Source organism: Mus musculus, chromosome 18 (genome assembly GCF_000001635.26).
Source record: "Mus musculus strain C57BL/6J chromosome 18, GRCm38.p6 C57BL/6J".
Lineage (NCBI taxonomy): Eukaryota > Metazoa > Chordata > Mammalia > Rodentia > Muridae > Mus > Mus musculus.
This window is the reverse complement of record NC_000084.6, coordinates 3382489-3405029: the sequence shown is the minus strand read 5'-3', so window position 1 is coordinate 3405029 and position 22541 is coordinate 3382489. Positions and strand designations below refer to the sequence as shown.

General features: G+C 41.5%; 1 protein-coding gene across 4 annotated transcripts in view; it reads right to left on the bottom strand.

The window, feature by feature from the left end:
• Cul2 (cullin 2) overlaps positions 1 to 22060 on the bottom strand; it is a 53731-nt gene extending 31671 nt beyond the window's left edge. The window contains exons 1-2 of one of the 4 annotated variants that reach the window (NM_001360829.1): positions 21858 to 22060; positions 5044 to 5184 (exon numbers count right to left, since the gene is read on the bottom strand). In NM_001360829.1, the coding sequence (NP_001347758.1) occupies positions 5044 to 5162 (119 nt within the window). In that variant the 5' untranslated portion in view covers positions 5163 to 5184; positions 21858 to 22060. Of the gene's footprint in view, positions 1 to 5043; positions 5185 to 20890; positions 21342 to 21370; positions 21820 to 21857 lie in introns of those variants that run through there. The other 3 variants (XM_006526275.4, NM_029402.3, XM_030250610.1) reach the window with 3 other exon arrangements.
• Between the last annotated feature and the right edge of the window lie 481 nt (positions 22061 to 22541).

Here is a 22541-nt window from a genome sequence, read left to right as displayed (position 1 = left end):
GACCTACTTACTATCAACAACTTAAAACTGTAAAATATTAACCAATATTATAGAAAGCAGAGATATAAATAACCATCAGTTAAGAACTTTCCCCCCAGGAGTGGTAGCGCACGCCTTTAATCCCAGCACTTGGGAGGCAGAGGAAGGTGGATTTCTGAGTTCGAGGCCAGCCTGGTCTACAGAGTGAGTTCCAGGACAGCCAGGGCTACACAGAGAAACCCTGTCTCGAAAAACCAAAAAAAAAAAATAAAAAATAAAAATAAACTTCCCATTTGAAATGTAAATGAAGAAAATATCTAATTAAAAAAATGGAGGGGAGGCTACTAATGTTTGCTCTTAAATGCATAAAAAATTTATATAAAATACCTTCTATGAAAACGGTTAAGAATCTATAGACATTACTTGGTATATAAAAAAAAATCTCAGTTTTGGGATTGGTTTTTTTTCTCCAAATAAACCCAATTTTAAAAAATAAAATAAAATATAAAATATTTCTGGTTGCCTAAAAAAAACAAAAAAACACAAAAAAATTTAAACTTACACTATGAAAAAACTGACAACAGTTTGGTAAAGGGGATGGTATAAGGAAGGTACTGAGAGGGAAGAGGCTTCAAAACATGCTGAGTTTCTGAATACAGCTTGTGATTTTATTTATTTAAATCAGGGTCTTTATTTACTTTCGTGTATTTAAGTCAGGTCCTGGCCAGCCTAGAACTTGATCTGCAATCAGACATGCCAGGAACTCAAAGATCCACCTGCATTTGTTTCTTAGATAATTAGGCTTATTATTAATTTTTGTATTGGATATTTGTATTATGGATTATTTAAAGGTGTAAACCACAATGCCCAGACACCCCCAAAAAATTTAAATCAAAAGAGACAACTTGAAGAATGACAACTGAGAATTAATTGAGCCCTGGTCTCCAGAGGATGCACATACCTGTACACATACATGGATATATACATACACAAGAACACATGAATATATGATCAAATGAAGTAATAGTTACTTAAGGAGGTAATTTTCTAGGTAAGCTGTCTATTTCAAAGTCACTTATAAGCCACTCAGCTATTCCATAAAATACAGAACAAAATCTATTTTATTAGATTCCAGCCCCCAAACAAATCAAATTGCTTCACAGAAAATTATCTAAGAGATGAATTCAGCAGAATCTGTATCATACTCTAGATATACTAAGCTGGGAAAAAAAAAAACAGCTGGATATTAAAATTCTGTGTTCAAGTCTGTGCCCCAGCAAATTCATACAGATGTAATTAGGATTAGAGAGATAGCTCTAAAGTTAAGAGTGCTGAATGCTCTTCCAGAGGACCTGAATTCAATTCCCAGAACCTACATGATCGTGTCTGTTCTAAGTGATAAGATACCCTCTTCTGGCTTCCACCAGTTCTAGGCAGCACAGGTACACAGACAATATGCATGCAAATCACCACAGCAATGATACCCAGTTGATGATTTGACACTGTAAAAGCCTTTTAGAAACAGCATCATCTTATGATCAGTGTCTGGGGACACAGGACACTAAACAAACGATTCTCACTGACAACTGCAGATATAATGAATTAAGTGATTTCCTGTCTGAAGGAATTCTTCTATTATACTTAGCAATAACAGTTCTGTCTTATGAAGTCATTAGAGAAGTCCCACAGAGTTGGGCGATGGTGCACGCCTTTAATCCCAGCTCTTGGGAAGCAGAGGCAAGCAGGATTTCTGAGTTCAAGGCCAGCCTAGTCTACAGAGTGAGTTCCAGGACAGCAAGGGAAACCCTGCTTTGAAAAACAAACAAATAAAAAAAAAGCAGGCCAGAGCAGCATTCATATGTAAAACTCACAACTTAAAAAAGGACACAACCTAATTAGCAATTGTTTTCACCTTAGTCAAATTTGCTATTTATCATCCCTCTACTTATAAGACCATCATCTAGAGTTTGAGAAGTGTGTACTAAAGGCTCATATTTAAGTCTTGGCCACCAAGATGTTCAGTTAGGAAGTGGTGGCGCCTTGAGTGTGCTCTTAATGGAAGAAGTCAGGTGCTAGCTATGCCCTGGAGACACTGGGTTCCTAAAGCCTTCCCCTTTGCTTGCTGGCCACCATAAGATGATCAGATTCCTGACACATTCTTCCACAAGCCTGTGAGCACCTTACCACCAGCCAAGGCAATGGAGACAAGTGACTGTAGATAAGACTTCCTAGGTTCACGGTCTCAAGAGCTTTGTTTACTTTTGTCAGAGTAACCAAAAGACCAACCCAGAGAAGTTTCACTCCACTGCAGGCCTTTCTTAACTCATCTACCCAGGGCCACATGACACCTCTTCTCCATGCCTTTACCCCACTCCATCTTTCTCCACAATATCTATGAAATCTTACTAGAAGCGCTGTTACTAGATTGTTGTTGCTAAGCCTGGCATGGTAAGTCACATCTATAATAACAACACTTGCAAGACCCCTGTGAGTTTGAAACAGCAACGGCTAGACTGCCTTGATGATACTGGACTGAACTTCTGAACCTGTAAGACAGCTTCAATTAAATTTTGTCCAAATGAGAGTTGCCTTGGCCATGGTGTCTGTTCACAGCAGCAAAACCCTAAAACAGATTAGGTACTGGGAGTGTGGCATTGCTGTGATAGGTCCAACCCTGCTTTTGTTTAGAAGAATGTAGATTTGGGGACTTTGGATTTGGAAAGCAGTAGAATGCTTTAAGTGGAGCTTAATGGGCTTTCCCTGTAGGCAAACAGAAGACTTTGTTACTAAGGGTGATTTGAAACATGCAGACCTGGTCCAAGAGGTTTCAGTGGAGAATTTCAATATCCAGCCCAGACTGTTTTTGTGGTATTCTGGTGAAGAATGTGGCTAATTTTTACCCTGGTCTGAAGAGTTCACCTGAGGCTAAAGTGAAGATTAATTGTACCAACAAAGGAAGTCTTAGAAACACCCATCATAGACTTTGTTCTCTGGTTAAGTCTCCTGGACAGTATTTTAAACAAGCATAGCAAGCTAAGAAAGGGAAAATATTAAATGTATACTTTATTAAAAGGGAACCAAGGCCGGGTGTAGGGGCACACGCTTTTAATCCCAGCACTCGGGATGCAGAGGCAGGCGGATTTCTGAGTTCGAGGCCAGCCTGGTCTACAGAGTGAGTTCCAAGACAGCCAGGGCTACAGAGAAACCCTGTCTCGAAAAACAAAACAGAACAAACAAAAAAGGGCACCAGGAAGTGAAACGGGACTGAATCCTATGTTGAAGGATATTAAATTAAGAGAGTTAGTGATCTTGGGGCAAGGTCCCACCCAGCTAAATTTAGGCCCAGGCATGCTAATATAAGCCTTTAATCCCAGCAGGTAATCCCAGCAGATCTCTGAGTCCAAGGCCAGGATAGAACAGAGCAAGTTCTAGAAGAGAAACTTAAATCTAGACAAAGCAGATCTCGGGAGTTCAAAGTCAGTCTACAGAGCAAGTTCCAGGACAGCCAAGCTTAGGCTGCATTGGAGTTGGAAACCTGAAAGCTGGTGATAATGTAAAAGAACAAGGGGGCCATGTTCCAGCCACAGCAAAAAGCAGAACTTGGTAACTTTGGCCTCATGGTTCTGGCTTTAGAGTCCAGAATAGAAGGGACTACTGGGACAATTGGTGCGGGTTAGCTGGCACTAGGAAATTAGTGGTAATTAAGAAGAAACCAGCATAACTCAGGTGAAATCTTCTGGGAAAATATTTTCTGAGAGCACAAAGAAGCTGTATTCCAGAGATAGCCAAGGGTGCACCTCATGCTGCAATGTATAAAATTGGTAATGTATAAAAGTCACCCAGGTAGTAGGTTTTGCAGGCATGAAGGGGTCATGGAGAGCAGCTGAGGCTTGGCACTGTGAGAGGCAGCCCAGGACTGAAGGGATCATGCAAATGGGGAAGCCTAGTTGCAGTGGAAGACCCCAGAGTATTGGAGATGCCAGTACCATGGGATGACCACCAAGAACAGCAGCAGCAGTGGAGTGGATCAACCTGAGCTTAGAGTGCTACAGAGGGCAGAGCTGGAGAAGTGAAGCAAGCCCTTTGGAGGAGCCCAGAAGATCACGTGTGGATCCCAGACACTGAAACAAAAAGCTGTAACACTGGAGTTGCCTTGAAGACTCCAAGATGTTCAAAATGTCAGAGCTGTGAGCTATCTGCTGTGGAAAGCTGCTAACAGGGAGTGGAACCAGCCCAGAAGAAAGAAGTTTGTTACAGTCAACAAAGACAAAAACGAAGTTGGAGATCTGAAGATCATTGTGACATAAGACATGGAGATGCTGTGTTTGGAATGTGCTGAGCTGGTTTCCTATTTTGCTTTGGGGATTACAGTTATTGGATTAATCTCAGAAGAGACTTTGAACTTTGGACTTTTAACACTGTTGAGACTGCTATAGATTATAGGGACTTTTGAAGCTGCACTAAATGTATTTTACATTATGCTACGTTTAGGTATGGCCCCATAGACTCATGTTTGAACAAGCCTATGGGGAGCCAAGGAGTGGACTGTGATGGTTCAGCCCAGGGAGTGGCACTATTAGAAGATGTGGCCTTGTTGGATTAGGTGTGTCACTGGGGGTATAAGCTTTAAGGCCCTCATCCTAGCTGCCTGGAAGCCAGTATTCTCCTAGCAGACTTCAGATGAAGATGTAGAACTCTCAGCTCCTCCTGCACCATGCTTGCCTGTGTGCTGCCATGTTTCCGCCTTGATGATATTGGACTGAACTTTTGAACCTGTAAGACAGCCTCAATCTAATGTCTTCTTTATAAGCTGCCTTGATCATGGTGTCTGTTCACAGCAGTAAAGTCCTAAAACACTATATTACTATACTTCTGACCACCACAGTAGTGCCTGATACACATACTCAGTGCTGGAGACTTGTTGAATGGAAGGTTGTGAAAAACTGATTGCTATAAAACTGATAGAAATACATCCTAAAACAGTTATGCCTAAGGCTCTAAACTTGTTTTCTTTCTTTAACAAGCTTTAATTTAATGTTTCTTATGACTTTCATCAAAGGATACGAGAAGCGGTCATTCCATGTTGCTCGCTCGACATATTCCAACATAACAACAGCTTTGATTGTAGTTAGGAGTTTGTTCCATGTCTCATCAAAATCCACTACTCTTGGTTTTAAAGACATTGTGCAAGTTTAGTGTTGAAACCTGTTAATTAAAAATAACAAGGTTAGCATGAATTCCACAGGAATGGTTGTGCTTTTAAAATACCACTTTATTGGAACTAAGGAGGTGGATCTAAGGTTAAGAGTATGTACTACTCTTCGAGAGGGCCAGAGCTGGATTCTCAGCCCCCACATCAGATCGCATACACCGCCTGCAACTCCAGTTCCAAGGGACTCCTATGCCTCTCTCTGACCTCCACAGGCGCCTATGCATGTGCACATACTAACAAACATATATACACAAATAATAAAAATAAAGCACCACATATTTGAATCACATGATACATAAAAGGAGTAGAAACACAAATGAGCAAAGGAACACGTTAAATTTTAGCTATCACCTTTTTATAGTCATTCAAACAAATTGTTGATGAACAGTATGTGAATTGAAAGACTGGTAAGCTTCATTTAATATGTTGCAGAAATAATTAGGTAAACAACTAACTCTCATCATAAAAAGTATGCAAAGACATTGAACAAAAAGATTTTGACCATGAATTCTTTATTTGTATTCTTCATCTGGGGGATGATCTGTACACAAAAGAATATAAAATATCAGAAAGTAAACCACTCCTAGAATGTAAGTTTTAGAAAAAAGATTTATATAAACAAGAAGAGGCTAAAGAGATGGCTCACCAGTTAAGAGCACTGGCTCTTCTTGTAGAGGACTCTGGGGTGTAGTCCCCACATCACTGCCTACCACCACATGTAACTCCACTTCAAGGGGATATGATACCCTCTTCTGGTAGTCACGAGCAGCAGGCATGCTAGTGGTATGCACATATATATACAGGTAAACACATAATTCTTTTTTTTTTTTTTTTTTTTTTTTTTTTTTAGTTTTTCGAGGCAGGGTTTCTCTGTGTAGCTCTGGCTGTCCTGGAACTCACTTTGTAGACCAGGCTGGCCTCAAACTCAGAAATCCACCTGCCTCTGCCTCCTGAGTGCTGGGATTAAAGGCATGCACCACGACGCCTGGCTCATAATAAAATTCTTAAGGATAAAATAATATGTAGTAAAGAGTTTTTAGAGTAGAATACAAAGTTCACATGAACTTAAGACTTTAGAGAATGTTAGATTTGCTCAACAGAAAGCTTGAACCACCCCAGACTCTCAGGTTGTGTAATACCACTAGAATAAATATGACTTCAGCATATAGGATCAAGTGGTGCTAGAAGATGCTTTAGGACTGGCAAACAGGCTGCAATTATGAGCTACTTGCTTTCTAGAGCAAAAGACTACCAATGTTGCAGAAAATTGGCACAAGCTAAATCTTTAGAAAATAAAAATTCCTACCAATAAACCAAGTAAGTCCTATTGTTCTTGCCCCTTTCTGAGTAGGAGTTACAGGAAGATGGAGGAACATCAGGTGGCATCAGGAGTCAAAGCTGGGCCACATGGTCCTTTCTTTTCGTTCTTTATACAGCTTCACTCCCATTTTTTGAGAATGCCTCCCCTTTCCCAATCTTGGTTGTGAGAATGTATTTGGTCTATGAAGATTGCGATGGTTTGTATATGCTTAGCCCAGGAAGTGGCATTATTAGGAGGTGTGGCCTTGTTGGAGTAGGTGTGTCACTGTGGGTGTGAGCTTTAAGACCCTCATCCTAGCTGCCTGGAAGTCAAGTCTTCTAGCAGCCTTCAGATGAAGATGTAGAACTCTTAGCTCCACCTGCACCATGCCTGCCTAGATGATGCCATGCTCCTGCCTTGATAATGAACTGAACCTCTGAACCAGTAAGCCAACCCCAATTAAATGTTGTCCTATATAAGACTTGCTTTGGTCGTGTCTGTTCACAGCAGTAAAACCCTAACTAAGCTGAGATGATGATGATGATGATAATGGCAGCAAAAACAGATGAGTCCAAAATTCTTAACCATTTCAGATGTTTTGGGGGTTAGTCTGGAATTGCTTGTATTCAATGCTAAATTCTGTACCCCAAGATCTGGTTCCAAGGCAAATGCATTCTCATGTATTCCAGCTTTTGTTGTATGAACCTTGATCCCTAAGTTAACTGGTCTATAGGATTGGGCAATAGATAGAGGTAGGTGGGTTTTCAGTTATTTGGCTGGGAGTCACAGGTAGTGAGAAGAAGAGAAGAGAGGAGACAGAAGAAGAAGCCACCATGAGAGGAGATGGACCACGAACATGGAACCAGGAGAAACAGCAAGTAACATATGGCTGGGATGTAAGTTAGAATGGCTCCAAACCTGCCCAATCTAGGCTTACAGCTTGTAAATAAAATCTTTAGATTGTGTGTCTTTTATATGGGCTAGCTAGAATTTTCAATTCCTTTTACAGAAGAGAGTTTTGTACTTTAGAGTGGATGCTGTTCTTGAAAAGGACCCAAGTTCAGCATCCCTGAGCTTTATGTGCAGCTTACAACAACTCATAACTCTAGTTCTGGGGGATTCAATGCACTTTTCCAAACTGTAAGCAGGAGAACTCATGAGCATACTACTATACACATGTACACATAAGTTGTTATAGTTTTCTTAAAGAATCTCAGAGTCTAATCAAAGATAAAAATAACCTAAGAAAGAAAATTATTTAAAAAATCTAATATACATTCATGAAAATATCCTAGAGAATACAGAGTTGGAGGGAATGTGTGTCAACATAATAGAACTGTATATAAGAAACCCACAGACAACTTCATCCAAAATAGATAAAAGCATAAACAGTGTTGCTGAAGTCAGAGATGAGAAAAGGATGTCTGATCTCCAACTCCTTTTCAGAACTGTGCTCAAAATCATACATTGAGCAATAAGGCAAGTGAAGGAAATTTCACTTTAAAGAATACAAATAGAGAAAGAAGTCAAACCATCTCTATTTGCACATGATACCATACTATAGATTATAGATTACAAAAAGTTTCAGAAACTTCTGAAAATGTTAAAAAAAAAAAAAAAAAAAAACCACAGATGAAACAGGATAGATGATAACCTTGGTCAAATGAAAAGCTTTTCTACAGGTCAACATCAAACATACAGAGTATAAGATGAGGGAAATACTCCCATTCACAATAGCCTAAAACATACATATATATATATGTATATATATAAAAAACCTAAGGAAAAAGTTAGCCAAGTCACTGAGGTACTTTAGTGCCATCTGATGTGCTCCACTCCAGGCAGCAGTTTAGACTCATTTAAAACATAAGCCTGGCTTCTGTGAGAAGGCCTTAGGGAAGTAAGACAACTAGCTTTACAGCTTCCTCTGATGGAGCTCTCTTAACACAGAAATCTAGTCATTTTTCTACTCAGAGGTCACCTGATTAAGTCACAAATTCTGCCTTCATTCTTCCTGCTTTTCTACCTACCTATACCATCCCTCCTCCTCAATACTCTCCTCTGCAGTGCCTGGCTCCTGGGAGATACAGCCTGCATCTACATCCAGCTGACTGTGAGACTTTCTAGGGTGACTTCATGGAGTAAACACTCACATAGAGTACTTCGTTCTTCTTACCACCTTTCTTTTAACCTTCCTGCTTTACCTTAAATGAAAATACTTACAACTCTGCTTCTTATAAAACTTTCTTGATAAGGGATGTACACCATCCAGGTAAATTGTTAGTGTGTAATTTTAATGGCTATAGTATGCCTTCATCTGTACAGAATCAGACTGACATTTCCCTGCTGACACTGATGACGGCAATAGGTGTGAGGGTGTGATGGTGATAATCTACGCTCAGAGCATATGTGGAAGCAAAGGCAAGAGAACCTCCACGTTTGTACCAACCCAGTGAAACACCAAACACTAAACCAATAGAGAACATACAAAAAGTATCTGTTAAACAATCTGTTTACCCTCTGAAAACGTCAGAGAACACCTTTTTAAGTTGCTTCATTTTCTCCAAGTCCTTTAAATAGCTTATTCCCGTAAAACTTACGTAAGGATGGGAAGGTAGGGCAAAGGCACAAAGCAGAAGCACCACCACTGTACTACTTCCCAACACCACAGCTGCTGAGCAGCTCTCAAACATCTGGGCTGTGCATTTGCCTTGCACATGAAAGGCCCTGGGTTCAATCTCCAAAGCTATGTCACCATGCATCCCTTAGCAGGGATATACTCCGAAGGACTTACTAGACTATTCCAGCGTGTAGACATCACAGTGTCTACTCACACAAACTAAGAAGGCTATGCTGTCACAGGGACCACCATTGCATATCAATCCATCACTGACTGATACACAGTCTAAGTACATTTCTGCATGAGTCCTCCATTCTTGTTCTTTTACTGAGACCACAATTCACTTCCCATTCACAATCATATTGTATCCCATTGAATGCCTGCAAAATTCAAATTTTTTAGCTTTCTTCTGAGTTTTATTCTCAACTTGGTGAGTTTTTTAACACATAACCTTAGGCCCCATGAACACCATAGGCCCTAAAACAACCTCTAGACCAGATGTGGTGGCACATGCCTGTCTGTAATCCCAGCACTTGAGAGAGTGAAACAACAAAGACATCTAGGCTACATGATGAGTTTCAAGCCAGCTGTTGTCATTACAGTGTGAGACCCATCTTTTTTTTCTTTCTTTTTTAAGCATTCATTGATGTTTTGTCTGCATGAATGTCTGTGTGAAGATGTCAGGAGCCCTGGAACTAGAGCTACAGACAGGTATGAACTGCCGTGTAGGTGCTGGGAATTAAAACCTGGTCCTCTGGAAAAGCAATCAATGGTCTTAATCTCTGAGCCATCTCTCCAGCCCCCTTGAGACTCATCTTAAAAAATAAAATCATAGGCCCCAAATCTTTACAAGTTATTAGGTCAGGTGTAATAGTCATAGGCCCCAAATCTTTACAAGTTATTAGGTCAGGTGTAATAGTCATAGGCCCCAAATCTTTACAAGTTATTAGGTCAGGTGTAATAGTCATAGGCCCCAAATCTTTACAAGTTATTAGGTCAGGTGTAATAGTCATAGGCCCCAAATCTTTACAAGTTATTAGGTCAGGTGTAATAGTCATAGGCCCCAAATCTTTACAAGTTATTAGGTCAGGTGTAATAGTCATAGGCCCCAAATCTTTACAAGTTATTAGGTCAGGTGTAATAGTTGGTGCCTGCGGTTCATCCGTAATCACAGCACTGAAGAAGGCGAAGGGGACACTGTGGTCTCTAGGCCAGCCTTGGCCACATCACACATCCTTCAGGAAGGAAGGAAGGAAGGAAGGAAGGAAGGAAGGAAGGAAGGACTACAAAATAAAGCTAAAAAAGGCTAATCCTAAATAAGAAAATTTTGTTTTACATTTGAAAATTCTTCTAGACCAAATTTCCTTTTGTAGCACTATTTAAAATTACAACATATAAAAGTAGATCACATGAACATGGTTACCACTTGACCTGTTTAATCCTTTGTAATAGGTAAGAAATATAAAAGCATGTCTATAAAATAAGGGCACAAAATGCTCAAAGACATTCATAAAGCCAAAAATGTGTAGAAACCAAGGAAACTATTAACTGAAGAATGGGCAGATGCTGTCCGCACTTCCACACACCAGACCAAGCAAAATAAGAGAATAAAGTACTGATGCTCACTACAGTGTGGGTCAATCTCAGCACCATTCTGGCTGGGGAGCAGCCTAGCAGGCGAGGCCCTAGATTAGTCCTTGGTACAGATACCAACTAACATCACAGAAAGTGATACCTGTGCTGTTGTCAAGTGGTCTCATTTCTATGGAATAAGAACAAAGACACCCAGAGACACACACCAGACAGATATCAGAAGTCACAACAGGACTTGGGTTCTAACTGCAAAGGGAATGAAATGCACCAGTTGTTGAGCCCAGTCTTATAAAGATGCTAGAAGAAGCCACTGAACTAGTAAAGTATAATTTAATAAAGCTTTCATACATTAAGTGGATTATGAAAGTCTCACCAGCTACCTTTGAGCACAACTACGGTTATTAGGTGGGGAAGAGTATATTAACACATCATATAGGACATAATTCTGAAATTTGTCTCATTTGTCCTTCCATGTTCTAGTCAGTGGTTGAGTCATCTCCAGTTTCAGGGAATCCACCATCCTCTCTGGCCTCTTAGGTACAAGGAATACACAGTACACATACACACTCATACATATAACCTAAATAAATCTTAAAACACAAAACTTTCTATTAGAGTTCCCAGTATGCCTGAAATCACAACAACAGAGGATGTTTTGACTCTAACTTGGGCTACAAAATAAGGCTCTCTCACAAAAAAACAAAACAAAACAAAACAAAACAAACAAACAAACATACAGGAGAGGGTGCTGGAGAAACATTTCACCATTATCTGCTCTTCCACGGCTGCAGTTCAGTCCCCAATGTCCAGGTCAGGCATCTCATAACCATCTATAATTGCAGATGCAAAGGATCTGATGCCTCCACAGGCACCTACAACTCACATGCACATAGCCCTAACACACATCTACACATATTATAAATAATAAAAACACAGGCTGGAGAAAAACAAGCTCAGCAGTTACTGGCTGTTCTTTAGTGGGTGTGAGTTCAATTCCCAGAACCCACTTGTGGCTGACAAACACCTATAAATTCAGTATGAGGGGCTCCAGCACCTTTTGGCCTCTGTGGGCAGCACATGCACATGGCACACAGACATACCTGGAGGCAAAACACCATACACACTGTACTGGCTGATTTTGTGTCAACTTGACACAGCTGGAGTTCTCACAGAGAAAGGAGCCTCCCTTAAGGAAATGCCTCCATGAGATCCAGCTATAAGGCATTTTCTCAGTTAGTGATCAAGGGTGTGAGAGCCCATTGTGAGTGGTACCATCCCTAGACTTGTAGTTCTGGGTTCAATAAAAAAGCAAGCTGAGCAAGCCAGTAAGTAACGTCACTCCATGGCCTCTGCATCAGTTCCTGCTTCCTGATCTGCTTGAGTTCTACTCCTGACTTCCTTTGGTGATGAAGTATAAGCTGAATAAACCGTTTTCTCCCCAACTTGCTTCTCGGTCATGATGTTTTGTGCAAGAATAAAAACCCTAAGACATTAAACAATAAGTAAATTTTTAAAATATAACTAACCAGGCATAGTGCACATGCCTTTAAGCCCAGGCCATAAAAGATAGAGGCAGGTGATCTGTGGGCTGAAGGTCAGTGTGGTCTACATAGTGAGTTTCAGGACAGTCAGGGCTATATAGTGACTAACTTGGGAAAGAGAGGGAAGTGGACTGCCAAGAGTTTCAGGTTAAAACCCAAAAGAACAACAAACCAGAAATCAATATATCAATAATCCTATAATTTTCCAGTAAAAATAATGAAAAGCAATGCAACATAGCAAGCTATACATGGAAATTTGACTAAGGATTTAACTCTGTGGTAGAATATATTCCAAACCCCAGGTTCTTGGTGCCATCCTGAGTAACAGACACACACTGATACAGAGATACCGATTTTCAACCAGAGGGACACTCAGCAGCTTAACAGCTTCCATTATAGAACTGTGATAGTAACAACCTTATCAACTACATCTACTTCAGAAACTGTTACTATATACATACAAACCTGTATGCATGTGTATATACATATATACACACATGTATTTATACACACATATGCATGCATATATATGTATATTATCTCTTAATTCTTCTATAAGCTTTACTTGTATACTATTATTCTCTCCATTTTAAAGGATAAAATTCTAGCCGGGTGTGGTGGTCCACGCCTTTAATCCCAGCACTTGGGAGGCAGAGGCAGGCGGATTTCTGAGTTTGAGGCCAGCCTGGTCTACAAAGTGAGTTCCAGGACAGCCAGGGCTGTCTTGAAAAACCAAAAAAAAAAAAAAATTCTGACTTGGTGAGTCTGCTTGCAATCTTGGCATTTGGAAGGTGGAGGCAGAAGTTTTAGGAATTCAAGACCATCCTTAGCTATGGTGTGATTGAGGACAGCCTAGCCTCGGTGAGTCCATGTCTTCAAACACCAAAAATAATTCCTCTGAGCCCCATACTCTCCACGCTAGGGAATTCTTTCTCACTTCTTCTTTAAAAAATGTATATGTATTATGCTAAAGAACAAATAAATACTAAAAAATAAAAATAAACAACCAGACTTGGCTGGGCATGTAAGTCTGTCGGCAGTAACACACTTGTCTGGCAAGGTGGCCCTGCTGAAGTCAATCCAAGATTGTCTACAAAAAAGATAAAGAGCCTAACATTTACACATATTAGCAAACAAAAGTTGAATCTACTGATATCTGGCTTCCACTGTGGTCTTATGTTTTCCCAGCCCTCTCCATTTGCCACTTACAGATCTGGAGACCATGGTGCATGCCTGAGGTCTTAACTAACTTGGGAGGCAGAGGGAGGTGGACTGCCAAGAGTTTCAGCTCAATCTGCTCTACATAGTGAATCCCAAACAGGGGCTCTTGAGTCCACCTGAGAGAAACAGACAGAGGATCTCTCCCTCTCCCTCTATCTTCCCTCCTCTCCTCCCCCATTTCCAGGACAACAGAGAGAATCTTAGCGTGGCCAAGAAAGGGTCTATTAGACATGAGACATAAGAAGCCGATTTTGAACTGGTGAGTTGGCTCAGAGGGCAAAGAGACTTGTGTCCAAGCCCAACAGTGTGAGTTCAATCCCTAGATTGCCATGTGATGGAAAGAAGTGACTCAAGGTGTCCTTGTTACTGCCTCCACAAAGGCAGTCTGACACATATACATACACACGTGAATACACATAAGCAAATGCAGTTGTTAAAAAAAAAAAAAGAAGAAAGAAAAAAAAGAAAAAAGAAAGAAAGAAAAAAAAAAAAAAAAGCCCTGGTCTCAGAAATGAGCTAAGTGGTGATTTATAAGCAATACTTTTAATAGGCTGCCAGACCCACTGTAACCCCCACCCCATCCCTGCCAGTGTAACCCCACCTAGCTGATTCTGCATTCTCTCCATCTAAAAGCATAAAATACAAAAGACAATGTTTACAAGTCCATATCAAATGTATTGTACAGAGCTCAGGTGGTCTCTGGTCTTTTCTGAAATCTTATTTTCCTAACCTCTCATTCCTCTTTTTAAGTACTACTGAAATCAGTATGCCTTCTAACTTTTTCTTAGTTTATGCTATATTTTCCATTTAAAATTTTACTAGATCTGGAAATATGGTTCAGCAATTGAGGATACATGTTGCTATTGTAAAGGACATGAGTTCAATTCCCAGCATCCAGAGGATGGCTCACGACCATCTGTATATTTAGTTCCAGGGGATCCAACAGGCATGCATGTGGTACATATTCATGCATAAAGACAAAACATTCATACACATAAAGTAAAAACAAGTAAATAAAATAAAAAGGAGCAGGGCCTCAAACCAGTTCCCAGCCTCGGAGGTTGAGTGGCTGACACTGCCTGAGACTCTCTAGCTCAGCAGACACACTGAGAACTAGACCTATTTCCTCTATGGAAAGAGAAAACACTCAATCTCAAATTGGAAAACATTCTACAAAATAACTGGCTGCATTTATCACACACAAGCTTTAAGGTCAAAAGGGAAAAATTCTCCCTGAGAAGACTCAACTAAACATAATGCTTAATCTTGGATGGAATCTTGAAATAAGAGTAACTTGAAATAAGCAGAAAACTGAAAATTCAAATGTATGCTTATATACTAGAATTGTACCAATGTTATCTCCTGGTCTTCACAGTGCTGGGGAACCAAATCCAGAAATTAATACAGGTAGAAAATATTCTACCACTGGGTAATATCCCCAGTCCTAACTTCCTGGGGGGGGGGGGGGAGTAGACAGGAAGGAGGGAGGGAAAGAGAGAGAAAAAGAGTCTAGTTATGTAGCCTGGGAACAGTCATTTGAACTTGAAGTGATTCTCCTGTCGTAGCTCCCTAGTGTAGAACATCACACCAACTGTTGGACCAGGGTCAGGTAAGTTGTCGGATAATAGAAAATGATGGTTAATGAGAATATTTGAGCCTCTTATTTTTCCAAGTGTTCTGTTTGTCTAAAATTATTCCAAAATTCTTTAAATATTAGTAGCCTACAATACTTTCAAACAAAATTTACAAATATGTTAAGTTGAACATTTCCTTCCTTGAAATGCAACTTATATAAATGTAAAAATAGTGAGGTGTAAGCTGCTAGTCCATTCAGAGATTCAGACCTTATCGAGCTTTCCCCACCACCACACACCCAGATTTAAAAAAAAGCAAAAAGCTTACATTAGAACAAAGACTTTACTGAGTTAATAGATACTTATTAAATATTTAGTGTGTTCTAGACTGCCAAAGAATGTTGCAGATGTAACTAAGCTTATAGCAGATTAGAAAAATAAAAAATAATAAGCTGTCAACCTATTTTTATGAAAAATTCTGACATGTTAATGAGGCTATAATTTAATGACTAACAATGGTTAACACTAAATGATGAAGTCTATAACAGAAAATCCTTTGGTTAATTGAAACCTTCAAATTGGCATTAACACCTGCACATTTTAGAGTTTTAAGCATAAGATAACACATTTAATGTCTTGTCAGTGGTGTCTAATACTTCAAAAAGTACTACTTTCTCAAAGGTTGTTGCTCTGGACTGGAAATTGACTCTTTAATCTCCTGTATAAACCAAAAAGAGACAAAGATAACAGCAGCAACAACAAGAAGTTCACTGGCCCAGTTCTAGGTCGAGAACCACCCTGAGCGTGAGACGAAGCTTAGTTGGTAAGAGTGCCTGCCTGGCCACTGCTCATAAAATCATATGTGGTGGCACTTATTAAATATTTTTGAGGCCAGTCTTAACTACACACCATCATGGAAAGGGAGAGGATACAAAGAATGAGCAGTCTCAAAAAAAAAAAAAAAAGACCAATTTTTTTCCAGAAATATCTAAGACAACTACCTGAGAGTTCATAACAACTTTGTAAGTATCTGTTTGCACACAGCTGCAACCCAGCCACTTCAGAGGCTAAGAACAGGAGGAGTAAGAGTGTGAGGCTAGGCAAGGATACACAATGAATTCTAGCCTAGCCTGGGCTGCACAGCAAGACCAGGTCTCAAATTAAAAAAGAAACAAAGTTTAAAACAATTTAAGAAAACTTGTCTCCCGTCTAAATTCTTCAGCAGAGAGAATTCAAAGTAGTAAACAACATTCCAAGAGAGCAAAACACACATAGAAACAAAGTGTGCCAGAGCACTCAGAAACCCTACTTCAGAAGTGGAAGCAGGAGAGTTCAAGGTTACTGTCCATCCCATAGTAAGTTCCAGATCAGGTTATGCTAGAAGAAGCCAAGTTTCAAAACACCAAAGAAAATTTAAGAATCTTAGGCAGGCACTGTGGAACTCTCCTCTTATCTAAGGACTTGATGGGAAGAGGCAATTAGATCTCTGAGTCTTTATAGTGAATTCCAGGACAGCCAGGGCTATGTAGAGACACTGTGTCTCAACAACAACAAAACAAACAAACACCCACCCCCCCAAATCTCAGCAGTAGTAACTATCCTAAGACTCAATGTTCTAATATCCCAATAAGTCTGTTCCAATTAAAAGTTAAATATAAAGGAGTGGGACCAGCCGGGCGTGGTGGTGCACGCTTTTAATCCCAGCACTCGGGAGGCAGAGGCAGGCGGATTTCTGAGTTCGAGGCCAGCCTGGTCTACAGAGTGAGTTCCAGGACAGCCAGGGCTACACAGAGAAACCCTGTCTTGAAACAAAACAAAACAAAACAACAACAACAACAAAAACCAAAAGGAGTGGCATCAAATGTACCTAATGCTTTTTGTTTTCTATTTTGAGGTAAGGTCTCATGTAGTTCAGATCTTTGAATTTCTATCTGGTCTCTATCTCCCCCATTCTGGGATGGATTACAGACAGGCCTGCCTAGCAGCCTTAGCAAACCAACTCAAGTCTTCACGCACACTAGACAAACAGGCTACCAACCACATCTCCGGCCTGGATGTTTCAAAACACAAGAATTATGCTAATTTCTTCCGTTTAACATGATATATTACTAAGATTTAAATCAACATAGATCACTCTGAATAAATTATTTAATGAGAATGAATTCAGGCCTGAGGGTGGTGGCACACAGCCTTTAATCCTAGAACTAGGCAGACTGAAGCTGGAACTCCTTAAGAGTTCCATGCCAGCCAGGACTAGACAGTGAATGAGATCTTGCCTGAAAAAGGAAAGAAAGGGGAGGGGAGGGGAGGGGAGGGGAGGGGAGGGGAGGGGAGGGGAGAGGGGGAGGGGAGAGGGGAGGGGGAGGGGAGAGGGGAGGGGAAGAAGGAAGGGGGGATGGGGGGAAGGGGGAAGGGGGAAGGGGGAAGGGGGAAGGGGGAAGGGAAAGGGGAGAGGAGAGGGAGGCGAAGCCAAGCCAGGCAGTGGTGGTGCAGCATGCCTTTAATCCCAGCACTTGAAGGAGGCAGAGGCAGGCGGATTTCTGAGTTCAAGGCCAGCCTGGTCTACAGAATGAGTTCCAGGACAGCCAGGGCTACACAGAGAAACCCTGTCTCAAAAATACCAAAAAAACAAAAAAGACAAAGAAAAAAGAAAGAAAAGAAAAAAGAAAGGAAGGAGGGAAAGAAGAAAAGAAAAACTCAAGACAAATAAAAATCAGCCATACACCTCAAGCACTAATCTCTTGTAATCGCCTAATAAACAGGCCTAGGTTAAGTGTACCACTAAATTAACTCCCAACTTCCAACATTCCAAATTGCTGCTCTTATCTTCTTTGCTTTTGTGCAGTACTAGGGAATAGGGAATAGAACCCCAGACCTCATGCCACTTTAGTAGTAAGATATATCCCTGCCCCTTCTTATTGTTTAATTACTTACATTTTTTTGTTTGTTTTGGTTTTGGTTTTGGTTTTTGGAGGCAGGATTTCTCTGTATAGCCCTGGCTGTCCTGGAACTCACTCTGTAGACCAGGCTGGCTTCTGACTCAGAAATCTGCCTGCCTCTCTCTACCTCCCAAATGCTGGGATTAAAGGCATGTGCCACCATTGCCCAGCTGTTTTTGTTTTTGTTTTTTTCCCCCTTGAGACAGGGTTTCTCTGGGTAGTTCTGGCTGTCATTGAACTCATTTAGTAAACCAGGCTGGCCTTGAACTCAAAAGATCTGCCTGCCTCTGCCTTCCCAAGCCCTGAGGTTAAAGGCATATGCCACCACTGCCTGGCTTTTTTTGTTTGTTTGTTTTGTTTTTAATTTTAAAACAAGGTATGCTAAATTGCAACTGACCTGGAACTTATTCTGTACCCTGGGCTGGTCCTGGATTTGTCCTTCTACTTAAGCCTCTGAAGCAATTAGAATGAATTTCCCTCAGTTTTACTTTACCAGTTAAGTCTTGATAGTACTAAGTTCCAGCCAGGACTTGATCCTGTGATGAACTTACTGTAACAGATAGTACATGTAAAAGAAGATGTCCCTTTTAATCACGACCAAATATTTCCTGGCACACATGAAGAAATGGCAGGCGAGGGGAAAAGTACAAGTTTCTTGAAAAAAAAAAAAGTTCTTCAAAGAGCATGCATCTGAGCCCACAACATGCACACACCAATAATCCCTGTACTTTCAGGAAAGGGGCTGATGCAAGAAATACCCAAGAGTAAGGCCAGCCTGGCCACATGTGACAGGCCTGAGTTAGCTAAGCACACACTTGAAGAGGGCAAAGATCAATCAGAAAAGTTGCTGTTCCCTGTAGGTTTCCCCATTCCCCCTTTAGGTGCCCTTATCCCTGTCTGTAACTTTTAAAATACTAACAAAGTGTCCAAGTAAGGTGTGCTACCATTTCTATACACCTAGTTACAAACATATCTTTGGAAATGGTCCACCAATTAACAAGACTGATAAAACTTCAATCTATGTATCTCGCCACACTTTTCATGAAGGCACAGATTTGTCTAATTTTTCACTATCCCAGTTGTCCAGACCAGAGCTGATGCTTGAAAAACACTTCAAATTGAGGAGCAAACTGAATGACTCCTCCACCTTGGCATTAAATCTAACACTTGAACTGAGTCAATTCAAGACGCCTAACTCAACTCAATCCTATATAAACTTACCTCAACCCTGTATACGGTACCATCATCCTCCCGATGAACCCTAAAACTCAAGAGATGCCCACCTCCAACAATTTCACTCTTCAAACTATATCATGTTCAACAAGTACCTTCAACACATCTGGAAACCTTGTTACTTTATCCTTTACAGTTCCAAGGCCACAACCCTGACCCCAGGGGCAGTGTCTTTGATATCAACAGAATGTAAATCAAACCATTACTATCTGCTTTCAAATTCTAAAACTTGAAACGTTTTAAAAACCCAACTCTGGTGGAGCCTCTCTCACAGGGTTTTAAACTCCCTTGTGGAGTTGCTCCCAGTGAGCTGGACTCGAAACCTGGGGCTTTTCATTTGCATTTCTTCCAGAGAGTTCTTCCATTTGCATTTCTTCCAGAGAGTTCTTCGGAACATCCAGACCTGGCCTCTTCAAATATGTCAAAGGTCATTCTGAGAAAGACCTTTTTAAACCACAGCAATTTTTCCCAACCATTAGAGTTCCTTATTTTCTACAGAGCACTATTCTACCTGTTTCTTATCTATGTCTCTCCGTCTCAGCCAGAATTGAAGCTTAGCAGAGATTTAGGCAGATAGTGCCTTTAATACTAGCACCCACCTTTCTCAGCACTCAGGAGGCAGAGGTAGGCATATCTCTAAGTTCCAGGTCAGTCTAGTCTATAGAGTGAGTTCCAGGATAGCCAGGGTTGTTACACAGAGAAGCACTGTCTTGAAAACCAAAACCAAAACCAAAAAAAGGAAAGAAAGGAAGGAAAAGAAAAGAAAGCAGAGATTTCACATTCAATGCTCAATTGTGCATGATGAAAAACTAAAAGACACTAACAAATGAAATATCGATAAAATACAAAAAAAAAATTAAAGAAAGCAGGACCTGATGGCACTCATCTATAACCCGAGCACCTACTGAGGTAGGACTCCCAAGAATGTGAGATACACAGTGAGTACCAAACCAATTAGGATTATACAGCAAAACAATTAAAGAGTTGGGTGTGGGGCTGGTGAGATGGCTCAGTGGGTTAGAGCACCCGACTGCTCTTCCGAAGGTCCAGAGTTCAAATCCCAGCAACCACATGGTGGCTCACAACCATCCGTAACAAGATCTGACCCCCTCTTCTGGAGTGTCTGAAGACAGCTACAATGTACTTACATATAACAAATAAATAAATAAATCTTTAAAAAAAAAATAAATAAAAAAGAGTTGGGTGTGATGCTACATGTTTTAAATCCCAGTACTAGGGAGGCAGAGGCAGATGGATGTCTTGGAGTTTGAGGCCACCCTGGAGTACAAAATGAATCCCATTACAGCCAGGGTTGCATAATAAAGACCCTGTCTCAAATAACAAAACAAACAAGCACCCCCTCAAAACAAAAACAACAACAACAAAATCCACCAAACCTTCCCACAAGTCACAAATAGCATGGGAGGGGTAATAACTCTAAAAACTGTACACTACTGTTAATTTATTTGCAACTCTTTGGAAAGGGACTTTCCAAAACTGTATATGGGCAAAAGAACCAACGTTAAGCTACTTTGGTGTCTTGGAATGACACATGAGATAAGAGAAATAAAGTGATCTCCCATATTGTGTTATAAATGTGGGTTTGAAATAAGTTCTAGGGCAAGAATAGTTTCTATTGAAAAGTCAATAAGCAATAAGCACACACACACACACACACCTTTTTTTTTCAGAAGGTGATAAGTTGAACCCAGAGTTTCTTGCATGCTAGTCCAAGTGTAGCACTGAGCAACAACTGCAACTCAGTTATCTTCAAATTGAAACTTAGAGGCTACTGCCATCCTCCAATAATAGTAACCTAGGAGGACGAGGATAACTTATAATAACAAATGCAAATTCAAAAGATGTTCTACTTGCACGCACCACGTAATGGTGGGGAAGGGTTTAAGACTCTAGTATGTAAACAAGTGCTGGAGAGAATCTGAGGCTCTTATTTCACCAGCCCATAAGTGCCGAGGCAAGAGGTGTATGTAGCATGCACGTAGAATACTCCTCCCCATAGCTATCAATCTTCACTGTCTGCGGAATCAAAAGTGAAAATACTCGTGGCTAGGGTGTATGAGATTGATGCTACCCCATTCTACAGAGACTCTGGTCTCCGTGTGCGCACGTAAATGTAAGCAGGAGAGCACACTCTCACCTTCCCTCCTAAGGAGGAAAATGAGGCCGAGGGAGGGGCAGACGACAGTGGATCCGGGAGGCCCAGGATCTGGTCCAGGGGTTGCCTGACTTAAGGGTCAGCAGTCTGGGGAGCCGAGGTCACTCACAGGACACCATCTTGCCAGGCCTCCAGCTCTCAGCCCGCTCCCCTCCGCCAGGTCGCCCCATCCCCGCCACCATTCGCCGGGAAGGGAAGTTTCCCTGCACCCACAGCCCGGCTCCCCAGCTTTCAATGGGGTTACCTTCTGCAGAAGCAGGGCGAGGGCAGGGGCCCGGGGAGGGAGGCAACCCGCAGGCGTGAAGGACGAAGCCCCGGGCTCGGAGGGTGGGCGGCGGCGGCGGCTGTCAGCTCGCGTTCCCCGGCTCACAGCGCTGCCATTACTGTGCGCCGAGGCCGCCTCCCCGGCCGGCCACCGCCACCGCCCCAGGGCCACGGGGGGTGCCCGGAGCAAGGCGCCGCCACTTACCTGCTCCCGAGGGAGCCTAGTAAAACAATGCCGCTGCGGCCAGGCGCGAGGAGGTCAAGGGAGGAGGACGGGCAGGTAGCTGGCTCGGGGAGGCTGTCGTCCTCCGGAGCTCTGGGCTTTGCGGGACACACACCCTCGGCTCCGCTCTCTCAGCCTCTTGCACTCACACACCCGCAGGATGCAATGGTCCAGTCCAGGTTACGGCAAGCGCAGGGAGCCATCCTTCGAGAATCGCAAAGCCCTTGCAATCAATTGACAAAGTAATTGATCGTCCAGTATACTTGTCAATGAGGCAATCGCAGTTCCCTGAGCTCAAAGCGGTGCAGTACCCAAATTTGGAAAGTATTGTTATCCAAGTCATACTGGAGGGGGTGTCTCTCTGCTTTATTTGTATGTGAAGGCCTGGCTTTTACAGCCCAGGCTGTAATTGAACTAGCAATCTTCCTGCCTCAGCCTCCCCAGTAAACCACCATACCCGCCTCTTATTTTTACATTCAGACAAATTCAAAGACCTAAATATGTCTTGATATTTAAACTCCCCCTTTGAAAGGACGGTGTTGACAAAAGCAGGTGACAGTCATATATCACCTCTTCATACAGAAACACAGAAGAAAAGCAAGCAAGCAAACACACGCCTTTGTTATTTAATTACCTTTCCAAAAGAGAACAGGTCCGTTTTACCTC